At 39.3% G+C, this 26,398-nt stretch overlaps 2 protein-coding genes and 2 long non-coding RNA genes across 8 annotated transcripts; 3 read left to right on the top strand and 1 right to left on the bottom strand.

Moving 5' to 3' along the window:
• Positions 1 to 1,013: 1,013 nt before the first annotated feature.
• LOC136255405 (uncharacterized) lies at positions 1,014 to 6,336 on the top strand. The gene is made up of 2 exons (XR_010700887.1): positions 1,014 to 1,603; positions 5,798 to 6,336. It is a non-coding gene; the product is annotated as an uncharacterized lncRNA (long non-coding RNA).
• Positions 1,621 to 6,336, top strand: LOC136255346 (uncharacterized). Of its 2 annotated transcripts, XM_066048088.1 has the most exons (2): positions 1,621 to 4,968; positions 5,020 to 6,336. In XM_066048088.1, the coding sequence occupies exons 1-2, from the start codon at positions 1,878 to 1,880 to the stop codon at positions 5,772 to 5,774; spliced, it is 3,846 nt and encodes a 1,281-aa protein (XP_065904160.1). In that variant the 5' UTR covers positions 1,621 to 1,877; the 3' UTR covers positions 5,775 to 6,336. The 2 variants fall into 2 exon arrangements, with proteins under 2 accessions (XP_065904160.1, XP_065904159.1); XM_066048087.1 differs by having other exon boundaries at positions 1,621 to 6,336.
• A 2,911-nt stretch (positions 6,337 to 9,247) lies between these two features.
• Positions 9,248 to 15,520, bottom strand: LOC136255360 (N-acetylgalactosamine-6-sulfatase-like). 2 transcript variants are annotated; one of them, XM_066048106.1, is made up of 3 exons: positions 15,413 to 15,520; positions 11,603 to 11,706; positions 9,248 to 11,078 (listed from the first exon to the last, which is right to left on the bottom strand). In XM_066048106.1, exon 3 carries the CDS (start codon positions 11,052 to 11,054, stop codon positions 9,465 to 9,467), a length of 1,590 nt encoding a protein of 529 aa, XP_065904178.1. In that variant the 5' UTR covers positions 11,055 to 11,078; positions 11,603 to 11,706; positions 15,413 to 15,520; the 3' UTR covers positions 9,248 to 9,464. The 2 variants fall into 2 exon arrangements, with proteins under 2 accessions (XP_065904178.1, XP_065904177.1); XM_066048105.1 differs by lacking the exon at positions 11,603 to 11,706 and having other exon boundaries at positions 15,413 to 15,503.
• LOC136255403 (uncharacterized) lies at positions 15,498 to 24,676 on the top strand. 3 transcript variants are annotated; one of them, XR_010700884.1, is made up of 6 exons: positions 15,498 to 15,637; positions 17,745 to 17,793; positions 17,886 to 17,947; positions 23,542 to 23,683; positions 23,871 to 23,999; positions 24,473 to 24,676. It is a non-coding gene; the product is annotated as an uncharacterized lncRNA (long non-coding RNA). The 3 variants fall into 3 exon arrangements; XR_010700883.1 differs by having other exon boundaries at positions 23,514 to 23,683; XR_010700885.1 differs by lacking the exon at positions 17,886 to 17,947 and having other exon boundaries at positions 23,514 to 23,683; positions 24,473 to 24,674.
• The last annotated feature ends 1,722 nt before the right edge of the window (positions 24,677 to 26,398 follow it).

The following is a 26,398-nucleotide window of genomic DNA, read 5'->3' as shown; positions in this document are numbered from 1 at the left end:
TAACTATACCTTACAAATGCAGAGCAGTACAAGAAATGCCTCTACCAATCACACTATTGAAATTAAAGCACTGAAGCTGTGATGCATTAATGCCAATTAATACTTACATGGCATAGTGGAGAAGAAATGGGACTCAAAGGAGTACAGAAGGAGGAGATAGCTTAGCTATTCATGCTGGTTTGAAATTATGGTTTCTAAAGACGTGCACTCTGAACGCCTTTCCTATGGGCTCTATGAACATTTATACCAATCAGTACTGAAAAAAGCTCTAGCATAGCTAGTCCCCTAGGCTACTGGGTTCTCTTTGGTTAAAATGGGTGTGTCCGTTCTTGAAATTAATGAAGAGCAGAACAGCCTTGAGGTCTATTTAAGCTATGTATGTGCCCACAATTGGCCAGCATGTCTGCTTTCCTCAAAATGATTTCGGAAAATCATGCATTTACATACCTGTCCATACACACCCACACAAGTAAAAGTAAAACAAGACTTCATTCTATGAATGAATGAAAGGTCTATTGAAGGTCAGCTTTCTTATAAGCTGTTATTGTAGTGTCTACTTGAAGTGGGTGTTGCCCTTCTCGGAAACAATCATCTGGGGCACTTTTCTGTGTGCATGTCATATCTTCGCCGTCTGTCTGTCTGTCTGCATTCCATTTGATGTCACGCATCGTACTCTCGAACCGCTGCGCGTTTGGAAGCGTCTTTGGCGTCACGGAAACGCTGATTATTGAGCTCAACAATGACGCTTTCGAAAAGTTCGTGCGAGCTATCGTTAGTCGTCTAGGGGCCGTTGAAGGCAGGTGTGTAGACTAAAACTCGCTTGAATTCTTTCTATAAACCGCATGCAAACCGCAAGTAAACACCTATCTCAGTCCATTTGTAAAAGTCTTTATAATACTAAAATATTGCTGTAACAATGTGGTGAAGTAGATAGGTTAATGGTTTAGGTGCCTGCCTTACGTGCGCGAGGTTGTGGGTTCGAGTCCAGCTGGTTAACTTTTTTTTTTCGTTTTGGGCACCTTTTCAGTACACCTTTTTTCGCACTGTACCGCATGTGTTTTTGCCAACTGTACACACGTGATATTTCTAATTCAAATTCATTTGATGTGCTGTGTAAGCATGCCGGAGCATGCCGCCTAAGCGAAAACGATCGTCTACCTTTTGTGCGTTTCAAGCAAAGAGACGCAAGCAGAACCAAAGATTTGATCCAGAGAAGAGACGGGAAGAAGCAGAACGACAAATACTGCGCCGCCAGGAGGCTTCAACTGGAGCTACCACCTCATCCAGTGCTAGGTGTGAACTGGACTCACAACAGAGACGACGACAACGTGACGCAGAAGACCATCGTGTGGCCCGCTAGGACGAAGAAAGAAGATCACAGGAACGGATCCACGATGCAGCTGCCCGTCGACTTGCGCGTGCGGACCCGGCCACCAGAGAAGAAGAACAGCAGCGTGATACAGCTGCCCGTCGACTTGCGCGTGAAGACCCAGTAACAAGGAGGGAGGAGCAACAACAACATACAGCTTCCCATCAACAAGCTCGAGCTGATCCACTCTACAGAGCTCTGGAGCAGCAGGCTAACACAGCACGCAGACAACAGGTACGTGCAAGCACACCCAAGCTTTAGGGGGCTTAACTATCAGCCACACAACTTCTTCAACACTACAGATGTAGGCACACTTAGTGTAGAATGCACACACTGCGGCGCATTAAAATTTCCCCAGGAGACCGAATCCCTTTGTTGCTTGAAGGGTAATGTCCAGTTAGAGGCATTTCCACAGCCCCAGTCATTCTTGAGACACCTGTATGAAGGTACAAACACAGCAGGTAAACATTTTCTAGCTAGCATACGTAAGTATAATAGTGCATTTCAAATGACAAGCTTTGGCTGTAACGAGATAACTATGGCTGGCTTCAATCCTTCTTTTAGAGTACAAGGTCAAGTCTATCATCGTATAGGTAGTTTAGTTCCATCAACAGGTGAGTCTCCTAAATTTTCCCAAATTTATTTTATCGACAACCAGCAAACTGAAGTAGCTACAAGATGTGGGATAGTTGATGGGTTAAGGCTTGACATAGTTAGGGGTATTACTGAGCTTTTGCATGACGATAATCACTATGTTCAGCTTATTAAGGTAGCTAAAGAAATATTTGAGCAGCATGATGAACCAGCAAATATTAGGGTAGTGATTAATGAGAACAAACGGCCTGTAGGAGAGCATGCTAGGAGGTACAATAGCCCGATGTGTGACGAGGTAGGAGTGCTAATGCCTAATGATAATGTAAATAATAGGGACATAGTTTTGCACTATAGGGATGGGTCTTTGCAGCGCATTTCTGAACTTCATAGGGGGTATGATCCTTTACAGTATCCTTTACTCTTTTCTTATGGCACCGATGGATGGCACATCAACCTGAAATTGGCTAATGGTAGGAAATTGACAGCCATGGTGTATTACCGCTACCACATCATGGTCAGGCAGCAAGTGCCTGTATTGCTTAAGGCTAAAAGGCTTTTCCAGCGATTCCTGGTTGACGCCTACTGTAAGATTGAAACTGAGCGCTTACAGTTTCTCAGGCGTGAGCAAAAGGCACTACGTGCTGATTGCTACCAGGATTTGCGGGATGCAATGTTAGATGGGGATGGTGACCCCAGGAATGTTGGTCGTAGGGTGATCCTACCGTCGTCATTTACTGGTGGGCCACGCTACATGCATGAGCGTCAACAGGATGCAATGACCTACGTTAGGAAGTATGGCCACCCCGACCTCTTTATCACCATGACCACCAATCCTAATTGGCCAGAGATTAGGAACAATCTACTACCAGGTCAAGAGCCTCTGGACCGTCCAGACTTAGTGGCCCGTGTGTTTAGGCTTAAGGTGAAGAAATTGTTAGAGATGCTCACAAAGGAGATGATTTTTGGGAAACCACGAGCTTGGCTCTACTCAACAGAATGGCAAAAGCACGGTTTGCCACATTGCCATTTGCTGCAATGGCTTATTCCAGAGCACAAGATCACTCCAGATAAGATTGATGATGTCATCTGTGCTGAGATCCCTGATCCAATGGTTGATCCTGAGCTGCATCAGATCGTGATTTCCAACATGGTACATGGGCCCTGTGGGAGCATCAACCCTGACTCACCCTGCATGGAAGATGGCCGCTGCAGTAAGAGCTACCCAAAGCAGTTCAAGGCTGATACCCAACTACGTGCAGACAGTTACCCACTGTACAGGAGGAGGAACCCTGAGGATGGTGGACAAGTGGCTACCATTAATATGAGAGTGATCGGGTCTCGCGTTACTCAAGAGATTGACAACAGGTGGATTGTGCCTTACAACAAACTTCTGCTTCGTTCTTTAAACTGTCACTGTAATGTCGAGCTTTGTGTGTCCATCAAATCCATCAAGTATGTACTGAAATACGTACACAAGGGTTGTGATCAGGCAACCTTTGCTCTGAGGTCTGATCAGGTGGATGAGATCTCAGACTTCCAGAACGCACGCTACATCAGCAGCAGCGAGGCTGCCTGGAGAATACTGGAGTTCCCCATACATGAAAGGTTCCCTCCTGTTGAACAGCTTGCTGTTCACTTGGAGAATGGCCAACGAGTGTATTTCACTGAGGAGACTGCAAGAGAACAGGCTTCTGGTGACCCTCCGAAGACTACGTTGACAGAGTTCTTTGTCCTCTGTCAATCTGATGATTTCGCCAGGACTCTGTTGTATGAAGAAGTGCCTCAGTACTACACGTGGAGCAGGAAGACTTGGAACAGGAGAAAACAGGGAAAGGATGTCGCTGACCATCCTGGAGTTAAGGAGGCTCAGGTTATAGGCAGAGTCTACACCATCAGTCCACATCAGGGAGAATGCTTCTACCTTCGATTGCTGCTTCATCATGTTAGGGGACCCCAGTCTTTTGCTGACTTGAGAACTGTTGAAGGTGACCTCTGTAGTTCCTTTAGGGATGCATGTTTGAGGTTAGGTCTTCTTGAGGATGATAATCAGTACCACTTGGCTATGGAAGAGGCATCAGTCAGCAACTCACCTGCAAGTCTTCGCACCCTGTTTGCAGTGATCCTTAATTGGTGTGAACCATCCAACCCTCTGGAGATTTACGAGAACCACAAGGAAGCAATGGCAGAGGACTTCTTGCACCAGCAACGTACTCAACATAGGGATGATGACTTGGAGTTCAATGATGACATCTTCAATGTGGCTCTCAATGACTTGCAGGAAAAAGTTATTTCCATGGGAGGTAGGGAACTGTCTGAGTATGGGCTACCCCAGCCTCAGGCAGTGGATAGCGATAGGTTTGCACGTGTGTACCGTAGGGAGATTGACCATAATCCTGAAGAGCAACAGGCATACATAAATCGTAATGTTCCATTGCTTACTGCTGACCAGCAAGATGTCTATGACACCTTTTGCTCCATGATAGATAGAGACGACGGAGGCATGTTATTCTTGGATGCCCCTGGTGGAACTGGCAAAACTTTCTTGATCAATCTTATTCTAGCTAAACTTAGGTCTGTAGGTGACATATCATTAGCTACTGCTTCTAGCGGAATAGCTGCTACTCTCTTGACTGGAGGACGTACCTTGCATAGCACCTTTAAGATCCCTTTGGACTTGCATGCATCGGACATCCCCATGTGCAACATCAAGAAAAGAACTGCACTATGTAGGGCGATCATAGAGGCTAAAGCCATAGTAGTCGACGAAGCCCCCATGACCAACAGAGGTGCTTTTGAAGCTTTGGACCGTACCCTGAGGGATCTGACAGGGAATGATAATCCAATGGGAGGCAAGTGCATGCTACTGTGTGGTGACTTCAGGCAGATTCTACCTGTCATTCAAGGTGGCACTAGAGGTAACATTGTTGATGCTTGCCTCAAGCGATCTCATCTGTGGGACAGTGTGGTGGTTAAACAACTACACACTAACATGAGAGTGCACCTGTGTGGGGATGTGGCAGATGGACAATTCGCTGAAGAACTATTGGCCATTGGAGATGGGAAGTTTCCTATTGACACTCTACCTGATGTTGTCCAGCTACCTGACACCATGGGAACCTTTGTGGATAGCAAGGAGGAACTGGTTTCCAGGGTGTATCCAGATTTGCTCTCTAACTTTAGCGACTTGGCTTGGCTTTCTGAACGCTGCATTCTTGCTCCTCTTAACAAGACCACTCATTCCATCAACATGACTCTGGTGGAGCAGTTACCTGGTGACTGCTGTGACTACAGGTCCTTGGACACCATACCTGATGAATCTCAGGCTGTTCACTTTCCAACAGAATTCTTGAACTCTTTAGAGGTATCTGGACTACCTCAGCATCTTCTCTTACTTAAAGTAGGCGCTCCTATTATTATTCTACGCTCTCTAGATCCTCCAAGGGTTACTAATGGCACTAGGTGTGTAGTTACTAAACTGTCAGCTAACACAGTAGAGGCCAAGATTTCTCACGGTAGATATGCAGGACACGATATTATAATACCACGCATTCCTCTCATTCCGAGTAACTCGGTTTTGCCTTTTGAATTTAGACGGCTTCAATTTCCAATTGCACTTTGCTTTGCCATGACCATTAACAAAAGCCAGGGCCAAACTTTTAAGGCTGTAGGATTAGATTTGACGGACGAAAGCTTCACACACGGCATGCTTTATGTGGCACTATCTAGGGTAGGTTCAGCAGATAGATTGACACTTTTAGTTAGAGGGGATTGCAAAACACGTAATGTAGTCTATAGTGAGGTTTTTAGATAGGCAAACACATGCACTTTAGTTAGGTTTGTCTGCTGCTACTGCTGCTTTGTGATATTGTGGATCAGCACCTGTGGATGGTGGTAAGGAAGGTATTATGGTAAAAAAATGTATCAGATGGTTGCTTTGTATATTTATGTATGTGTGAAACTATTTATCTTTTCTATTCTTTTGTCTTTATGCATATCCTGGATGGTTTGCTCGGAGGAGGGATGACTGCAGCTACACAGTGAAATGACACGGTCCCGTGGCAGACTGTTCTTCACAACGTGCGGCACGTTGTGAAAAAGGGAGCTATTTATAGACTTTGCAGCAATGATTTGAACTCTTTCTACACATGCATACAAAGCAGAGTGGAGCATTTTTCGGTTTTTCCTGTGCAGCAAAACAAAAGAAAAGGCTGGCAGGTTTTTTCCATGAGCTGTCTTGGGCTGGATGACTCAAATTTTTTTGTTTTCATTTATTATTATTTCTTGCTAGCCCCCACTCTGTGCCCATGCTGTTATATTTTATAAAGCCGTTATATTTTGTCATAACAGAATCGTTGTACTGCAGATTACAGTAATTCATGGTATGTTTGGTTGATGGTAGAATTTGAGCAACTTAAGTCACAAAATATTCCAATAAGAGTGCACTTCTCCACAATTATTGCATTCATGCAATCCTTACACCACATTGTTTCCTTAGTCTTTTATAAAGTATCTATAATAGTATATTACCAACTGTAATTTCATTTAATTTCCATGTCATTGTACATACTGCCCTGCACGATAGAGCAGGTACTACAGCTAGTGGTATTATAAGAGTAAAACCTCTTACATTAATCACCTGGTTTTTAAGAAGCGGTACAACTTTAACATACCATACATGAAATTATAAAAAAAATTATGATAGTGCATAGTTAATTAATTCCCTGTTGGTGACCAGCTGAGAAAAACCCACCACTTAAAAAAATGAATTACGTTATGGATGTATTAAAATGCACTGGGTAAAAAATGCATGCTACATAGATATTTACACACAATTTAGTATGCAGTGATAGTATTGCTTGTTCATGAAAAGTAAGAGTATCTGTCTGTACATTAATGGGCACTTGAGTTGTGAGTGCTTATTTATGATGCAATAGAAATATAAAAAGTCTTCTCTTTATTCAGCACAATCATGGAGAAACACAGGGACGTGTTAGCTGTACCTTGATACGTTTGCTGTGAATGCACTGAGGAAGACAGAGCTCAAGTGCATTAATTGTTCAATGACACGTCTAATTTACTTTATTTGCTACATAGCTAGTTGCTGTATGGCAAATAAATGAAATTACAGGCATTTAATTGAAATATTTTTCCTTCCAACTCTCTAGCACTGTAATTCCAATAAAATTGGGTAGTCCACTCCTTTGTTACTAAAAGAAATTCAAGGAAAGTGGGTTTTGTTTAGCTGGTTACATTTATTGAGGGGCAGTATTAATTGAGTACCTGACTAGAAGTAGTACATCAACAGTTTGGCTAGACATCACTATTTTTGTATATGGCACTTAATTTTTACTTATACACGAGCACAAAAAATTAAGAATTTAAAGTTTCATTATAGTAGAGCAGCATAGTGCACATTTCATGCATTTTTTGATACAATTATGAAGCTTTCCTGACCACATAAAATTGCACTCCTTACGGCACTAATTTTTTGATATAGCGCCATCACAGATTTGACCTTTGGTGACCTTTACATATTGAATATTCATCTTTATCTTCCTGAGGCATTAATTTATATCGTTATTATGATCCTGCTGAAAGAAACAACCTGATTTTAATTTTAAGTCAATTGATATTCCAATGTTTTTACCAATAAAATATATCAGCCATGAAATTCTATGACTTTACCCCCATTGGTTATATTTACACTCCAAGGGCAGATAAATTCCAAAAATTTATAGCAAATAAAAATGATGGAGTGGAATGAGCTATTCACTTCAAACAAAAGTCAAATTGATGCCTCAGGGAGATAAAGACAACTAGGGACCCGCCGATTATGCTGGCATAATTTTGAGCATAATAGGTACCTAAAAGCATTGAGCATAATGCCAGCATAATAGGTTAAATATTTGTACGATAGTGTAAATTCTTGCTGGATAAATGACAATTGCAAAATAAGATCGATATACACTCTAATAGAGCAGTCAGTAACTCTAATAGAACAATCATAAAACTGACTGTTCTATTAGAGTATATCGATCTTTTCTCTTACATGCAGGCATGCAGCAAGAATTTATTATTTGTGTTCCAGCCACTCATTTTTTTCTTTCTATACCGGCGGTGTTAAACTAGTAGCAAAGCATATGAACTAAGGCATGAACATTGAGCATAATCGAGCATAATAGGTAAATATTGAGTATTAATTTAAGCATAATAGGTGCATGAATTTTTGAGCAGTGCAGCATAGCATAATAGGTAAAATTATGAGCATAATCGGCGGGTCCCTAAAGACAACAATGGTAAATTTTCAATGCAAATATGCCTTGCTGTAAAGGTCAAATCTCTGTGGTGGAATCAAAATATAAATTTCATAGAGATCAATTTATGTTCATAATTGTATTACAAAATGCACAAAAATGTCCAATATTTGTGCCACTACGGGCTTAGAAAAGAACACTTAGTTAAAAGGCTAGAAATTATGGATGACCTTATAAGTATTGTATTACAATTATATCTCAAGTGAATATGTCTCAATTACTTTGTAGGATTATATTATCAAGATAGATACAGTACTGCATGTGTTTTGGTGCTATATTGTGTAGAGCAATGGACATCTTCCCGGAGACTATATAAGAATGTGGCATTGATAAATGCAAGACAATATACAATAGTATCACAGCTATAGCCAGCTAGAATGTGGTGTCAAAAGAAAGCAGTCTGACCACAACAAATATAATAATTAGGAATTTTAAGTTCGATTAGGGATCATAGAAAAACTAGATGAAGTTTACCACATTAATTTCTACAACAACTTAACGGAACAGCCATATACATACAGTCTATTAGTTTATGGCTTCTTTGCCTTCAATAGTGAAGTAAATTCAACCATACTTTGAATTACTTTTCTTGTTTTATCAAGGTACCAGGTATCTGCTGGATTTGGGACCCACAACATAGGCGGCTCCAGGATTTTTCGTCACATTCAGATCGAGATACTCTAATGGAGCAGTCAATCACTCTAATAAAGCTGTCACAGTATTCAGAGCAGCTGTGTAGCAAGCTATGTAGCCATAATAAGGATTTTTATGTGCTTTATCAGTGGTATTAATAAAGTTAGTAGAGGGCAGTTATTCTCAGCGACCAGTACCTTTTGTTTGTTTGGTCTTCACCAAAAATTTAGCTATGCTCTTGATCAGAAACCAGTCACCGGTTTCTGGAAACCTCAGAAACCTCCCAGGAGCTGCCCCTGCATAACATAGTTAACATCATGTTGGTGTATACCTCAGTTGTTTATTTCTGTAAATATGTAACAGTAATTAAAATTGTATAGCATAAAAGAGTAAATATGTAGTAGTAATTAAAAATTTATAGTGTAATGCTTAAACAGAGTAACATAACATAGTCAACATCATGTTGGTATATACCTCAGTTGTTTATTTCTGTAAATATGTAGCAGTAATTAAAATTGTATAGCATAAAGCTTAAATAGAGTACCAGTGCATAGTTAGAGGCTACGGCAGTGAATCTCTGCAGCACTATTCATTACAGAGGCTCTCCATTCTTCAACTTCACCAAGCAGTTTTTTACATAAACAAGGGAACTGATTTTTTATGTTCTTAGTTTCTCCAATGTCATGTAGCAGGTCATATAATTCATAATTATGCATTTTTCTATTCTTATAGTTAACAACCAGTTTGTATTGATCTCCACTAGCAACAACTTTATGAGAAGAATTATAGCCTGGTTGAAGGTTAAAAGCCCAAAATATGGAGTGGTTTCTGTGTGACACCTTTCCTTGTAACAATGGAAGGATAGAAATCCCATCTAATGGCCGATCATCACTAGGCTTCACGCCAAGTATATCATACACAGTTGGTAAAAGGTCATTAGTTACAATTGGAAATGATGATACTCTGTTATGTTTGATAACATTTGGCCATTCTATTATCCCTGGTACACGAATTCCTCCTTCATATAATCTTGCTTTATGTCCACGTAAACCATTTATTGATCCTGGAGTGTTAAGTTCTGGTCCATTGTCACTGGTGACCCAAAGAATTGTGTTTTCTCTAATACTTAAATCTCGTAAAAGCTGACGTATTTTCCCAATAACTTCATCCAAAGCTGAGATGGAGCCATAATAGTCTGCTTGCTCTAAAGAATAGTTCATATTTAGGTAAACCTCTCTGTAGTGTTCTGTTGCAACAAATGGTTTGTGTACAGTATGAAAAGGAAGGTAAAGAAAAAATGGCTTTTTAAGTTTGACTTGTTCTCTAACAAACTTCTCTCCTAGTGACCATATAAAGTGCGAGTCATCTCCAGAAATAGGATCTGGCCAGGGCACAATGCCAGCTGATCTGCTAGTGTAGTAGTTTAAACATGGATAGGGGGTCACGGCATGACCCATGTAACACATATCTTTTTTAAAGCACCCACAATTGAATGTGACTGTTGGTCCAGACCGTTCAGTAGCCTGCCACTGCTCAAAACCATGTTGTCCAGGGTGAGACACTGGCCACTGTTTGTTTCCACCATCTACTTTTTTAAAATCACCCATATGCCATTTACCAAATAAGGCAGTAGCATATCCGGCTTTACGCATTACTTCAGCTACTGAAATTTCTGATAATGGTAAAGGCATTGTTTCAGGCTTGGTAAAGTCTTTAGAATACACTCCTGAATTTGCATACCACAAACAGTACCGATTATGGTTTCTTCCAGTCAACACAGTTCCTCTGGTAGGAGAACACACAGGAGCACCACTGTAATGTCGCTGCAAAAGTATGGAGTTTTGAGACTTTGCCATTGCATTCAAATTAGGAGTGCTAGCAACTCCATTATTGTATTGAACATCACCCCAACCTAAATCATCTGCCATTGCAAAAATGATATTAGGCATCATATCCTCTGCTACACGTTCTCCTCCTCCTTGATCTTCACCCTGTACAACAAAGTCAGTTTGATCCTGTGTGACTTCATCTGGAGTTGGTTGCCAAGGTAGTGAAGTCTGTTCATATGGGTATGCCCATCTTCCACACCATAATAATAGAACTACTAACACAGTTACTGGAATGCAGTAGGAACGCTTTGCCATTGTCTACTATGTATAGTATGTTGCCTATAAAATTAATCACAAAGTATACAGTTATGCCCCATAATTATGTTTGTAATGGGGATCATTGATCTATCAGACAGTTACTACAGTAGGATTTTGGCGAGAAAAAAGTTTGTCAAATTTCATAGAGCTAATACAGATTTGTATTGGACAAACAATTTGGCAGATTTTAGTTTGCTGCTCACTCGCCAAATTTTGCCAAACTTTCCAGCTATACAGTATCAGGAGTTTTCAAGTGCCTTTGAAGGAGCATGGTTTCAACCATTGTCCAATTAGGGCACACCCTATATTTACCACTACTCAGTGGTTTGTTAAATCATCACCTTCAAGCTGTTTATGATAATGGCTTTTTAAAGGAAGCCATAATGAGTCTTACTCTATGGCTGCTTACAGGTTTTTGTAATTGAATTTATATTTATTATTGTGCAGAAATCAAAAAGATTATAATGCACAGGTATTAATCATATTACAAAACTGATTAAGTGTAGGGGAGTTAATTACAGTGGGAGGGGGAGGGAGTTCATCACCTTTGCAATTGACTTTGTCCCGTTTACAGTAGAGTTCATTGCTTTTGGAGTAGATTGCAATTGGATTCGTTGGTTTTGCAATCAAATTTCAAGAGATCAATACTCTGCAATAGAAAATTTTCATAATATAAGGCTTTGTTACGTATAATAATAGCTGTTACCCCTAGCAACCTGAATTTTGCATAATATGTAGGTGACAATATCTAAAGTAACTTCTCCAAATTTTAAACAGATAGCATATATGTGTCATAAAATATGACAACTTGAAGTTTGTAGTTTTCCCATACATACCCATATAAGGGGGCAACAGTTGCCCCTTCTGGGCAATCACTTAATTGACAGTCAAAAAAACATGCCAAGTGTAGCTTAGAATTATATAGGCTTGTGAATGAAGCCATTCCTTGAAATCATTTGGTAGTGAATTCCACCTATGGGTTGCCTAATGACAAAAGAATTGTTGGGTAAATTTCAAATGATATAGAGTGGTTGCATGTAACGTCACAGGTGTGGCATTCAACTGAAATGTGTGGCAAAACATGTGGCATTTCATACAGCCAGGTGCTGGGAAAATTGCGTGCTCCATGTTCCTGCTATGGTAGAGTGACTAACAGCGAAACTATGTCGGTGTTGATAATCATCTGTTATCAGGTACTAACATACTAGAGTAGTGAGAACATAGCTGGTCTGCTTTGTGGCTACATGGTGAAAATAGCGTGTATTCTCCCACGCATGTTTGAAATAGGTCCACTTGGAAGTTGATATGGCGAGGCTAAACTGCTTTCTTTCTTCATAACTGTGTCAGAAAAACTCTTTTAACACAATGGTAAACATGAATAGGCATCTGGGTTCTTGAGCATGCTAGCAAAAACAGAATTCTATTGTAGTTTCAGAAACCAGACCAGCTAGGCTCTCGTCCTTCTAGTATATTACCTTATAACAGGTGAATGTAACACTGTAGTGGCTAAGCTATCCATACTTGCATTGTGGCAGTAGAATCGAATACGCAATTTTTATGCATTGTGATAATGGATTCTTGCCACACATTTTTCTAAGCGAGTCTAATATAATTATTTGTGCAACCACTCTATCAGGTGAAATTTACAAAGTGTGGTTCTTGCCACAGGGGTGGATTGGGGGAGGGGTCTGAGGTTACCAGATATTTCAGGAAATTAATTCATTTTGCATTGCATCAAAGGCATCAAAAGTACAGATTGAAATGCTCTAATAGAGCAGTCAACTACCCTAATAGAATGGTCACATTTTGTAATTTAAAAATTACTGTACCAACACAATAAAAATCATCAAAGTGTTTAAGACCTGGGAACAAGCCCCCAGAATAGCATCCATGCCTGTTGTATGCTTCTAACTAGGCATGCATCTATTATGCCGGCATAATTTCGGATGTTTGAAGAATATTCTGGAATAATCGGATGAGTTCCAGGAATAACAAAATTATAAGGTTTCCTTGTAGCCTGATGCAAAAATCTTTTGAATACACCACTGAAACAGTATTATGCTCCAAAATCTTCCAATTATTCTTTTGTTCACCTATTATTCTCAAAATTATTCCCTATCTATAATTTCCAAAATTATTCCTGAAATTTGTGCCAGATATAAGCATATAATTATTACAGATTTATATAAGTGACTGTTTTCTATTAGAATTACGGGCTCAAAGTTAACTGCTTTATTAGAGTGAATGACTGCTCTATTGAGTACCTCGATCTTTTCAACCATTTTTGTTTGCAGATTGCAGACTTAAGCCTACTTTAAAGTTCACACAGCTCCACCTCTTAACTCTTTGGCCTGCTCCTAATGTGATACTACACCTGTTTTAAAACAGCTTTAATTTTTTTGAACATTGTTACCAGCAAAATTTTCCTGGATGAGCATCCCCTAGATTTAAGTGTGCATGTACAACAGAAAATTGGAACCTGTCACCAAAATTCCTGGAGCCTCCTTAGCGGTGCCCACTTTTTTTCTACAGCACACAATACTACCCTAGCGATTCCATAGATTTTGCATTAAATTTTCTGCATAAATCTTCCATTGGAGAGTTGGCACAATCAATTCGGCGCCGTACAAGTGATTGATAAAACAATTGGATTGTTTTTAGGGTTTCCGGGGGCAAGGAATATGATGGTGCAGTTAGTTTTCTGCTACAAATATGTTTGTGTGGAGTTTTATGCCAATTATAAGATTATTTTACAATACAGGCACCACAATGTTACGTTCTCTTTGCAAGAAACGACTCAGCACATGTTAGTTACACCAAGGTGAGCATTTTTGTCCATGTAGTTTTCAATACTACTATAGTATGTTCGTGTTGAGCTGAATCCTCAAAAACATTTAATAACTCATGGATGCAATTACACATGATCTTGAAATTTGGCTCATTTGCAGTACTGCTTGATCCGCTAAAAATATTTCAAAATCTTGTTGTTCAAATGTTTGACATAATATTTACGGCCAATCAAAATTTTTACAATACATTTCCTATGGAGAAGCCATATAAGCACAGTGTCCATTACAGCCCTTTCCCGAACTTGTAATGGAGCCAAACCATACGTGTCTGTTGTTGACACCTTTACTGTTATCAATAATCATCTGGTTGGCAGAAATGTTAACTCTGTTGAGAAAAAATCCACTTTTAATTTTTAGCTGTTTTTCAGGGTTCAGCTCAACGTGAACATACTATATATATGCTAAAAGTCAGCAAATTTGCACCACAAATAGCTAATCTCTTTGATGCACCATTTTGATAGCTGTAAAGGAGCTGTATATTAAAGCTATAAATCAACAGTACAACTCCTTGCTTTGGATGCACATTGTATTTTTGAGTGGAGGTGATTGGTACAGAGTGGTTGCACTTCACCATGTGTATGCTGTTTTGCCATCTGCAAGATGTTACAGTGGAACCTGTGTTACGGTCACCTGGATTAAGCGGTCACCTTTGCCATGGTCACGAGGTCCCAAATATTTCCCATACGAATGTATGCATTGTGGTTTGCATTACGCGGTTACCTGTCTAACACGTATAACGGCCAACCAAGAATTCACCTATGAATCACTGTATACAAAACTTCATCCTTCGTATAGCAGTCACTACTTTTTATGGTGGCTTGTTAAGCCAATAGTCTGACACCACAGTGCCGTTTCAATTAATGCACAATTATCACACTTCCTGCCTTTCAATGAATGCTATATAAACTATCAGGCTTCATTATAGCTATAACCAACAGTCATAACAAGCTCACCTTGCCCTTTGTGTATAAAAACTAGTAAAATATTACTGTATTGTGGTTGGCGTGAGCCTCTTAATGATAATTACTCATTTATAACAGTCATAGCCACTAAAATGCTGCATACCACCTTATGCAGGTTTTCTCTATAACAGTCACCTATATATAAAGGCCAGATATATCTGGTCCCAAGGTGACCATTATAGACAGGTTCCACTGTAAATGCATGCAACTATTTAGTGGCTTTCTATGGAGGTGAGAGGATCTTACAAGTAAGGTTACACTGTGGTCCATGTAATAAGGTATTTATAACAGAAAACAGAAGTTATTTGTTCAATTGTGCCATTTTCGGACTTTTTTTCAATGGAAAGACATGGAGAAAATTTTTCCTATTTTAAAGGACAAAATTGTTTATAACTCCACCATTCTGTGACGGATTTTAAAAACTAACTGTTTTTTATGAGATCCTAAGGGAGTACTGCACAAGGCTATGCTAAATAAAAACTATTTCCATTAATTTCAAGTCTCTATAACCGATATTTACTACGACTTCACAGTTACAACTCACCGCTAAGTCACAGGAGCGCCGTGCACTCTTCAGAGATAAAAAAGGTCTTGCTATGCGACGCGAAGCAGGTTCCTGGTAACGGAGTCACGTGATCTTGAGCGAATTGAGTATGGATTTTAGTAGAACAAAGTCCGCGTGTCGATGCGACGTGATATGAATGGTGATTGTTGCATAGACGCTGTAGAACTGGCTGAAGAAAGTGATAGTGACACTTAAGCTCAGCTGGTAAGCTTTTAGTAGAGCTATATGTAAAGGTTAAGTGACGTAAGCCGTGTAGTTTGCTCCAATAACCATCGCGACCAAATTCGGAAGCAGTAGACTCCGAAGTACACTCGCCGTAAAGACTTATGTTGAGAAGTATGGAGTTTCATGCTTTCTTCGCCGAAGTACAATAGCCTAAACATAAGTTACAGTCACCAGACCCGAGCCAAATTTTTTTTGGGCCCACTTTCGTTATGTTTATAAAATTAAAGCTCGAATTAAAGAGAAGAGGTTTCTTGGATAGCAGCATAGATCCTTTACACCCCGGAGTGTAAAGGATCTATGGGTTCAGCAATACCTATATCCCAGTTAGGGTTTGGGTTCAGTTTTAGCTATCTTCTTTGTTATAAGCTAGATCACTTTATATTGTTTTGCATTTAAAGTAGTCAAAAATTCAGGGAGCTGACAGCTAGCAGTGGTAGCACTGTGGTTCAGTCGAAACACAACCGTCAAAAACGGGCATATTTAGTTGCACGCCCAATTTATGAGAGGTGTAAAATGGCGTTCAAGACGTGCTATCTGGACGAGAGAAATGATTTTCAACTAGTAAACTTTGGGCATGCTTTTGGGCAAAACATTTCAAGAGATGATTTATGAAGATAATTATGCAGTTTATTTAATCTTGAAACGTACAGGTTGAAAGAATTTCCGTGTTAAAAATTGAAGCAGAATTTAGCAGCTCCTGATTTCGGTTTGCTGTCGTAAAAGGAAGAAGAGTACACAAAATCCGATTCAACGAAAGTGACAAAGTTTGTATGTAGCACATCTGGGAGCTGTATGAAAGAATATACATATTGTACCATGTTAATAGAAACGAGGGTATTATTCAGTATCTGGTTTGTACACAATAACTCAATACACTACAGTACCATAAGGTGAGAAAATTTTTTATGGTACTGATTTTTTTGTGGATTGCCAAATTGTGGTAATTTTTGTGGGAAAAATTCCATGGTTTAGACATCAATCCAGTGGCGTAGCCAAACTTTTTGCCATGCCGTCTGGCACTGGGAGGGAACAGTTTAAAATTGCAGCTTATGTACTACTGCTTGCCCATCAAAAATTCAATGTCGCATCTTGAAAAACCAGGTACACTGTATATAGTAGTTCCATTATTGTATCGAGGCTTGTAATTAAAGGTGGACTGATACCGATACCAGTATTGAAATGGTATCGGTATCGGATCGGTATTGGTAATACAAGGTACAGATACCACCAGTAGACACTCACCACTTTTATTAAACCATAGTTTCCAGTAATCAGTAACTTAATTGAGCTAACAAAGTAGCAAAACAAAGCCTTTGTTACTCTTTTCCAAGTATTGCTGCAATTGCTCTGTGTGTATTCGAATATATTAGAGCACGTGAATCCTAAATCGCAGTGCAGTTGTTCCTCAAGAAATAAGTTTATGACTACTTGACTTGCTTTTTCATGAAAAGGTTTGGTTGCAAAGCTGTAACAAACACTGTACAATTATCGGCCTCTCACACAGTTAATTGCCTAGTCAATAAGCTTACAAGAAAACTACCTCAAGTCAAGAAATTAGTAATCCACAATGATGTTTATCATGTTTAGCTGTTATACAATGAAAATTTTAAAACTTGATTGTGAGATCAATCAATTACTGTCATGGTGATTTTTAATAGCTAGTTATGTATCACAACAGTGAAATTTCTATAATAAACTTGTCTAGGCTTCAATGCTTAGTATCAGTATTGGAATCAGTATCGGCAGATAATTTCAATACAAATACTCATATCAGAGGTATCGGTAAAAAGTGGTATTGGTCCATATCTACTTGTAATAATAGTGCAGTGATTTTGTTAAATGCTGTGGTAATCTGTGCTTACTAGTGCACCTGGGATCTAGTGAATCATAATGTGATAGCTTTACATAACACTGCTGTTCCACACAAATTGTAGATGAACTATAAAGTATCATTAGAACTTGTGGATAAGACACGTGTGATATCCACTTAAAGCTTTTATCCCATGAAAATTTCTTATGGTACATTTAGTTTCATACACTTATCATACATGTTAAAGAATACATCATCGCTTGTAACTTCTACTAGTTCAGACTCTTCGACACAGCTGGCAGCATCTTCCGATCGTCATCCAGTGGTGAGTAATTTAAAGTAGTGTGTTTATTTGAAGTTATGACATTGCTCTATGGACTTAAATGTAGTCCCATTGCAACCTATGATCCCCTTTAGACCAGCAGCACAGTATACCGTTTCATTAAGATTGGCAGGACAATCTCCTGGAAGGACCGGTGGTATTTGCTGTGCTGTACTGCTTTTTTTGTTGTTTATATTCATAACATTCCCCTTTTAGTACACTGGCATACCATAACAATTGTGCATTTTGTGATAAAAGCACCAACTTTGGTACAGAAGTAGTTAATTACATTACAAGCAAATTTGGATATTGGGCCATCACAGACCACGCCCCCTTTCATGGGTACCGTCCCCTTTTGTTACATGTGCAAACAACCCATGAATTATCCAAGTTATAAACAATGTAACAGGTGAAATTGCTTTCTGAAGTGATCATACTCTTAGTAATAATGTATAGTACACATCTAGGTGCTTTAGTTGACATGTCATAGTGTTCCTGCTGAGGACCCTGCTATCAGAGTAAACTTGATGATGTTGATTACATAATTATTACACTTTTGTTGTTTACTCATTTGTGTTTTCATGTACTCATGTAATAACACATGTTTTCATGTACCATTAAAAGTTTTTTTCAGTGACAGTGCAGCTGTGTTGTACTTGTTACCTGGTAACTGCTATAAAGTTCACACTTCATACTGTATACAGACACAGAAGTGGTAAGTGTAGTAAACTAAATAACCACAGCAGCTTTCAATTACAAGTTGGTGAATTTACCTTAATTATTGTTTCATTTCAGAATGTAAGAGCTAGCAGCACCCTAGTGTCAAGTTGATGATACTTAATTAGAAACAAATATCAAAAATGTTCAAATTGATTGATACTGCTCTCTCAACTCAATCTGATTCTATACAACAGCCAACTGTCACAAACTGGAAACTATGTATGATCTGTCAAGAAGATGATGAAGAGCCACTTACATGTCCTTCTAAATCCAAAAGGAAAGATATGGGCAGTGGTTACAGTTCACTTGCAGATAATTTGATTAAGTTTAGTCAGCTTGGAGAATTGCCATTTAGCTTGGAGAGGTTAGATGAGGGTAACGGGATTGAAATGACCATGATTAATAACGAAGCTCAATACCATCAATCATGTAGGCTGAAATACAACAACCCAAAGTTAAGAAAAGAGAGTTGAGAGTGAGAAATACAGTACTAATGTGGAATGTACACATACAAGGTCAAAATGTAATGAAAGTAGTAGTAGTAGTATAAAGGCTGTATATTTTTTCTGTGGGAAACTTCCTGGCAATAGTGGCATCCATGAGGTGACCACTTTCCAAGTCAATGAAAATGTGCATGCATGTGCTGTGCTTCTTGAAGACACAGAGCTATTGGCTAAACTCAGCACTGCAGACATGGTAGCTTTGGAAGCCAAGTATTGTGCACACTAAGTGCTTGGTAGACTTACATAATCGCGCACGAAAAGCCAAAGCTAATAGATGTAAAGGCACTGATGAATCGGAAACGATATCGAGAATTGTGTTTGCAGAATTGGTATTGTACATTGAAGAAGTATGCCAACATAACGTAGAGAGGACACCGGTATTTAAACTAAGTGATCTGGCACGTCTGTATACTGCACAAATGGATCAACTTGGAATAAAGCTAGATATGAGACCACATACAACCAGGCTCAAACAACGTTTGTTAGCTGAGTTTACTGACATGCGAGCTCAGAAAAAAGGTCGAGATATTTTATTAGCATTTGAAAATGACATTGGTCCTGCTTTGGCCAAGGCTTGTGAAATTGACAGTGACAGTGATGCTATTATCCTTGCATGTGCTGTAAAGATTGTGCGCAATCATATGTTTGAGGATGCCAAACCATTTACTGGACTAACAGAGGGCTGCCAGAAAGAGTCTGTTTCACCACTGCTACTAGCCTTGGTTAACATGATACTAGAAGGTCCAACTATTACAGATCATGATGAAGGCACAACACCTGCCACATTATCCATTGCTCAACTTATCAAGTTCAACAACATCAAGCATAGGAGGAAAGAGCCCTCCACTGATGCCATCTCTGTAAGACATAATTCTGCTCAGGAGACACCACTTCCTATTTATGTAGGATACACGTAAGAAGGAACTGGTAGACAGGCTTTATCATCTAGGGCTAAGTGTCTCCTACAACCGCATTCTTCGCCTCTCAGCACATATGGGAAATCAAGTTTGTGAGCAGTTCCATACTGATCATGTAGTTTGTCCTCCAAGGTTACTTGGTAGCGTTTTTACTACTTCTGCTGTAGATAACGATAACCCCAGCTCAACAACATCAAAGAGTCCTTTCACGGTACTGGCATATCTCTCTTCCAGCACCTCAAGTTTGATCATGAAGGAGTAGAGCGAAATATCACCATTGATGCAGTATCTCAAAATACAAGCTCTAAAGCAGTTAATGAATTACAACACTACTATATACACCGAAGTGCCTCCAGTTACTGACAGCATCAAGAAATTGTCTGTTTCTGTTCCCATAGTTTCATCTCTGGACAGGACCAACTACAAGCAACTCACTGAACAAGAATACCTTTGGCTTAATCATACAAAAGAAGTTTTAGGCATCCAAAATGGGACTCCAGAAAGGGTATCTTTGGCTGCATATCATGCCAGCAGCCAGGCACAACAAAGTTATGTTATCTGTCCTAATTCCTTATTACCACTGTTCCATGAATCTGCCCACACATTGGCAATGATTAAACATTCATTTAATGTGATTAAACGTGCTGTTCACCACTTAAATCCTGAGCAGATTCCACTGATCATGTTTGATCAGCCACTATATGCCTTGGCCAAACAAATCCAATGGACCTGGCCAGATGAGTGGGGAAGATAAGTATGTGGTCATGTTTGGTGGACTCCACATTGAAATGGCACTTTTGAAGACCCTTGGAGACTGGTTGAGAGGTAGTGGTTGGGTACAAGCACTAGTGCAAGCAGACCTTGCATCACCAGGAATAGCTGACTCATTTTTACTAGCAACGCATGTTGCTGGTACTCGAAGAGCCCATCAAGTCACAGTTGTTGCACTATACATTTTAAAGCATAATGCTTATTATCATTACCGTGTGACATATTCGGGGGAAGAGCAGAATCTTCCAACAATGGTCTGATCTCAGGGAAACAATCTGCCCTCATTTTCAGTACTGGACAACTGTTATGGAACTAGAATTGTGTATGTTGATATTTGTGCATTCTCTATGCGTAGCATCCTTTGCAATGTACCTTGATGCCCTAACTGAGCTTGTTCCATGGTTCTTTGTCTTGGATCACACCAATTATGCTTGGTGGATTCCGGTTCATCTCAGAGACATGGCTGAACTTCCAAACAGACAGCCAGATGTTGCCAAAGAGTTCAATAGTGGCAAAATTTGTTGTTCACAAGACCAGGAGAATTTTCTCGAGTATCCCTATTGACCAAGCACATGAACAGAACAATGCCCTTATCAAAGGGAGCTGTTGGTCTCACGGAAGTGCTCTGCAATGGTGGATGGTTGCAGGACCAGAGGTGTCTAGAGTAGTTGAAGATGTACTCTCCCTGATTAGTGTGATAGAACATCTTGGCAATCCTTTTGAAGAAGAAAGTACTGATCTTCTTGTCCTTGACAGCAAAGAGATTGCAGACCATGCAGCAGTAGAAACTGTTAAGAATGCACGAAGACTTGGCCAAGAACAATTTCACGCTTTTTGTTAAAAACGTCTTGTGGCAGTACATGATGTCATTCACCGCAACAATTTCAAGCTGTTCAAAAATACTACACAGCAAAGGGAAGCTGCAGGTAGCTTTACTAAAATGTGATGTGGAACTTTTCTCAAGGCTATACATTGGGTGTCAGACAAGGGAAGGGAACCTCGAAGAGTTCTTTCGCCATGAAAATCATGCTTACCTACCAGCATTATCTGATGGTGGTAGTCTTTATTTAGGCAGCCTCCTAACATGTTTGAAGGATCTTTCTGAATGTCAGTGTGGGGCTCCAGTGGTGGGCAGCATAATTATTGATGGAGCAGTCATTGTTCAAATGCTGAAACCCACTTCTGTTAAGAATTTTGATGAATATGCCTCACAGATTTTTGTTACATACATATTGTCCCTGTTTCAAGCTGCATCACGAGTAGACTTGGTTTGGGATAGATACGTAGAGAACACTCTGAAGAGCACAGCTAGAGCAAAACGTAGCAGAGGAGTGCATATACGTGTGGTTTCAGGAACTCACATTACAGGGAATTGGCATGATTTTCTGCGAGTAGACAGTAATAAAGCTGAGCTATTTCAATTTTTGTCTCATGCTCTGATAGATTCGTTTGATTTAAAAGCAAAACAGCTTGTCATAACTGTTGGTGAATCAATTCTGAGCAAGCCATTACTAGATGATGTTGACTTGATTTCTCCATGTACACATGAAGAAGCTGATACCGGCATGCTGTTGCACGCACATCATGCAGCACTTCATGGGTATGACAAGGTGCTTGTGAGGATAGTAGACACAGATGTAGTGGTACTTGCTGTATGATCTGTTGTACAATACTTGGGTACCCCAGCAGAACTCTGGCTAGCATTTGGATCTGGCAAGCATTTCTGCTACTTAGCTGCTCATAAGATAGCAAATGCACTAGGACCAAAGAAGGCACAGACTATTCCAATATTTCATTCCCTTACTGGCTGTGACACAGTGTCCAGTTTTGTAGGACATGGCAAAAAAAAGCATGAAACACTTGGAATACACTACCACAGCTTACTGATGTATTACTGAAACTGTCATGTGCACCAAGTGATGTTCCAGTGAAAGTTATGCTCACTATTGAGAGGTTTGTGATCTTGTTGTATGACAGGACCAGCACGTGCACAGATATCAACAAAGCTCGGCAAAAGCTTTTCACAACTAATGTGAAAGCTATTCCTCCAACTAAGGCAGCTCTGGAACAGCATGTGAAAAGAGCAGTGTATCAAGGTGGATATGTGTGGGGTCAGTCATTGAAAGCAAGTCCTGTGCTGCCTTCTCCAACAAGCTGAGGCTGGATGAAGACAGAAGATGGTTTTTTTGAGCCAAACTGGACTACCCTACCAGAGGCCTCTGAGGTCTGTTATGAACTGGTGTCATGCAAATGCAAAAAGGGCTGTGTGAGGAATTGTAGATGCAAGAAGCTGGCACTTGAATGTACAGCTCTCTGTGCTTGTGAAGGAGAAGGTGTAGAAAACTGATCGGTGTTACGTATTAATGTATGTACTATATATATACACTTAGGCTGACACTTATTAATAACTTTAACAAATATATTTCACATTATTACAGTGTAGTATTAAGTTGTATGATCAATTCAGAAAGCAATTTCACCTGTTACATTGTTTATAACTTGGATAATTCATGGGTTGTTTGCACATGTAACAAAAGGGGACGGTACCCATGAAAGGGGGCATGGTCTGTGATGGCCCAATATCCAAATTTGCTTGTAATGTAATTAACTACTTCTGTACCAAATTTGGTGCTTTTATCACAAAATGCACAATTGTTATGTATCTTTCACTATGCCACTGCACTATTTATCTATTATTAGCACATCAAATTTACCAACCATACCACCAGTGATGTAATTTTTAATTTTGCTACTGTTAGGAAATTGTGAAATTGTTTTGTAACTCTGTGTATTTGTGACATTTGTACTGTAGAGAGACTTATGTTAAACTTCCGCCCCAGTTTGTTAGGACTATCTGAATAAACTGCTGGGATCTGGTCACACTAGCTGCAGTGTCATATAACTTTGTTGTTGGAAGTGGGACTTTTGAAGTAGCAAGGACTTGGCTACACTTGTCACTGATAATAATATATTATAGCCTTGGTATGTTGGTAAGTGTAGTGAGCTTTGTCTGTAGCTACCCATTCCTTGATTGGATTATTTTAGATTTTTTTCATCTGACCCCATTTGATAATACTACAATACGTGCAGCTATATACACTGTAGTACATAGTACACAGTCATCTGGTGATAATGTCAGTATCTTTGATGAACTTTGAAACTATTACAGGACTGGGACTTTGACGATAGAACTGTTGACCAGGCTTTGGTGCAACTCCACAAGTGGAGCAGTATTATTACTATTGTGCATGATTAAGTTTAAGAGACCAGAGGAACAGAGTGGTTGAAGATGACAAAGGTAGGTTTTACAAATTTTTGCTGAATTTGCTGGTACACTGGAATTGTATGCAGAATTTAGGAAATGCTTGTATGCCAGGAGTGTTCTTCCATTTCCAGTTTGGAATGTAGTTGGGACTGTTGTGATAATTTTTGTTTCAATCTACAAAATTAATGTAGCTACAGTATCTTCGCATAATTTTTCTAGTTGATAAATTACTATACCTTATCACTGCAGTTTTCCAAGTTCTTGCAATGCAAAGCGTCATGTGCTAATATTGTGTCAGTATGCACAGTTCTCATTTAAATGTACGTATCTACACCTGTAATGTTCTAGTTGTATGCGTAGGCATGCCTAAAGTCTTGTGAATCAGTAGTCGTCACTGATGAACAACAGCACACGCACATGCTTATACAGTGCATGCATGACACTTTACATTGCAAGAACTTGGAAAACCGTGATAATTGTAAATTGTCACTGTTGTTTCCACATAGGACAAGGAACTTTGAAGTTTCACCTCCAACTAACTCAGGGTAGTGGCAGCAGTATTCTGGTACAAGGAGACACTACCTGATGACTGATTGAAAATGTCTATTGCGAACAATTACTGTATATGTGAACAGCAACCAGAGTGCACAACTTTTTAAAGCAAAATTATCAACTTTTGTCTAGCTAAATTAAATTAATTAATTAGCGAAACTACTATGACTTGGAACAAATTTGTACCACACATCAAAACCACCTTGTTATTATTCACTCCGTTCAACTCGTTGCTAATTTTTGTTGCAGCTAGATTTGGTTACTGTGTGAGAGACACAAGTGACATGTTGTAAGCGCTTGTAGTGAGATGGTGTTTACCAGAAGAAGCGCTGGTGTCTTCGCTGGAAAAGTAGCCGTGCAACTAATAAAGTATAATTTTTGACGGTTGGCATTTCAACTGGGTTAGGATCTGGTGTATTGAGAAAAAGTGGTGGGTTCAAGCTCAGAATTTTCCAAATTTTTTTTTTCTATTTTCAAGTTAAAGTTAAAAGTGCATGAGCCCCAAAAAATAATTGCTCTCGAAATTGCCCGACCTGAACAGCCAAAGGGCCCTGTTGTACAGTAAACCACGTATGGGAATAACTTAAAATTTGTATGCGTATAGGCACCACATGCATAGCACAAATGTTTGTTGTTTAATACAGCTATAGAGTTACAAGGCAAAAACCAACTGTAAATCGCAGGGTCGAAATACTCTAGTAGAACAGTCACCACGGGTGCATGAAAAATGTCAAAAACCACAGCTGCAGCTTACCAGTGTTTGAACCAGGGACCTCCACACTCAATACCCTAATCCTTAACTGAGCCGCTGCTATCATGCATGGATGTTCATCCGGCTCACTTAATTTCAATATAAATGAGAATTCTAGCCTAAATCTACTCAATAGTAAAAGTTCATAATTTCATAGATCTACCAATGGAAAATCTAGAACGTTCTATGCATGTTCTATTAGAAATCCTCAAAAAAATGTGTGTTCTAACTATTAGAGTAAAGTATCACAAATAAACTCTGCAATACAATACCATTGTAACTTCTCTAGTATTCCATCAAATCAATGCCAATACTATATATAGCCGTTTTGGTACAGATCAGTAGGGTATTACCAAGGGATGCCATTACATAGTATGTTGGGGCCCATTTATGCATGACAGAGAAATAGCACACAAATTTAGCTACTTTGGTGTACAAAATTGAATATTGGGACCAAAAACTATGTGTTATCCTCTTGAATGTGTAGAAGTTTTTGTGGAAATTCACCAAACGGAAACGTATTTTGCTAGAATTCTTCTAGAGCAAGTTATGTCGCGACATATGCTATATTGTGACATAAATGCCTGTGACATAAGACATATAAGCATTTCTATGTCATGGCATTCCTTTGTACTATTAAGACCTACTTGCACCAATTGTCATTATTTATCATAATCATCATATTAAGTGTTATGCTAGTAGAACTTGTAACATCAGGCTGGAAATCGTATTGTAGCATAAAGGGTGCAGAAAATTGAGCAACTGCAACTTATTACGTTTTGCATGAAAAATCGAAATACTCTATTAGAACAGTCACTGCATAGATCCTTTGGCTTTTGGTAGGTATTGTTCTGTTTTGGTAGAGAACTACATCATTGACATTGCAATTGTGGATAAGAACAATGATTTGTGTAAAACAAACCTCAAAGCCAGTTTATGGTTGGACTGTAAACATTTAAAATAAAATGAAGTGAAATCCATGCAAGACAGCCAAGCTGCATGAAAAGGGTGCGGCCTTGGGTGAAAAGTTGTGAAATCAAAGGTGTCGGCCATGAAATGCAGCTTGGCTGTTTTTGCATGGATTGTCTTAATAAATACAAAAATAAGATGTCTCTCATCATTATTAGGG

Source organism: Dysidea avara, chromosome 5 (assembly GCF_963678975.1).
Source record: "Dysidea avara chromosome 5, odDysAvar1.4, whole genome shotgun sequence".
NCBI lineage: Eukaryota > Metazoa > Porifera > Demospongiae > Dictyoceratida > Dysideidae > Dysidea > Dysidea avara.
This window is presented reverse-complemented; position numbering and strand designations above follow the sequence as displayed.

Bases quoted from the DNA above. Each gene is read 5' to 3' on its own strand.
- LOC136255360 (XM_066048106.1), bottom strand. From the start codon at position 11,054: ATGGCAAAGCGTTCCTACTGCATTCCAGTAACTGTGTTAGTAGTTCTA.
- LOC136255346 (XM_066048087.1), top strand. From the start codon at position 1,878: ATGACAAGCTTTGGCTGTAACGAGATAACTATGGCTGGCTTCAATCCT.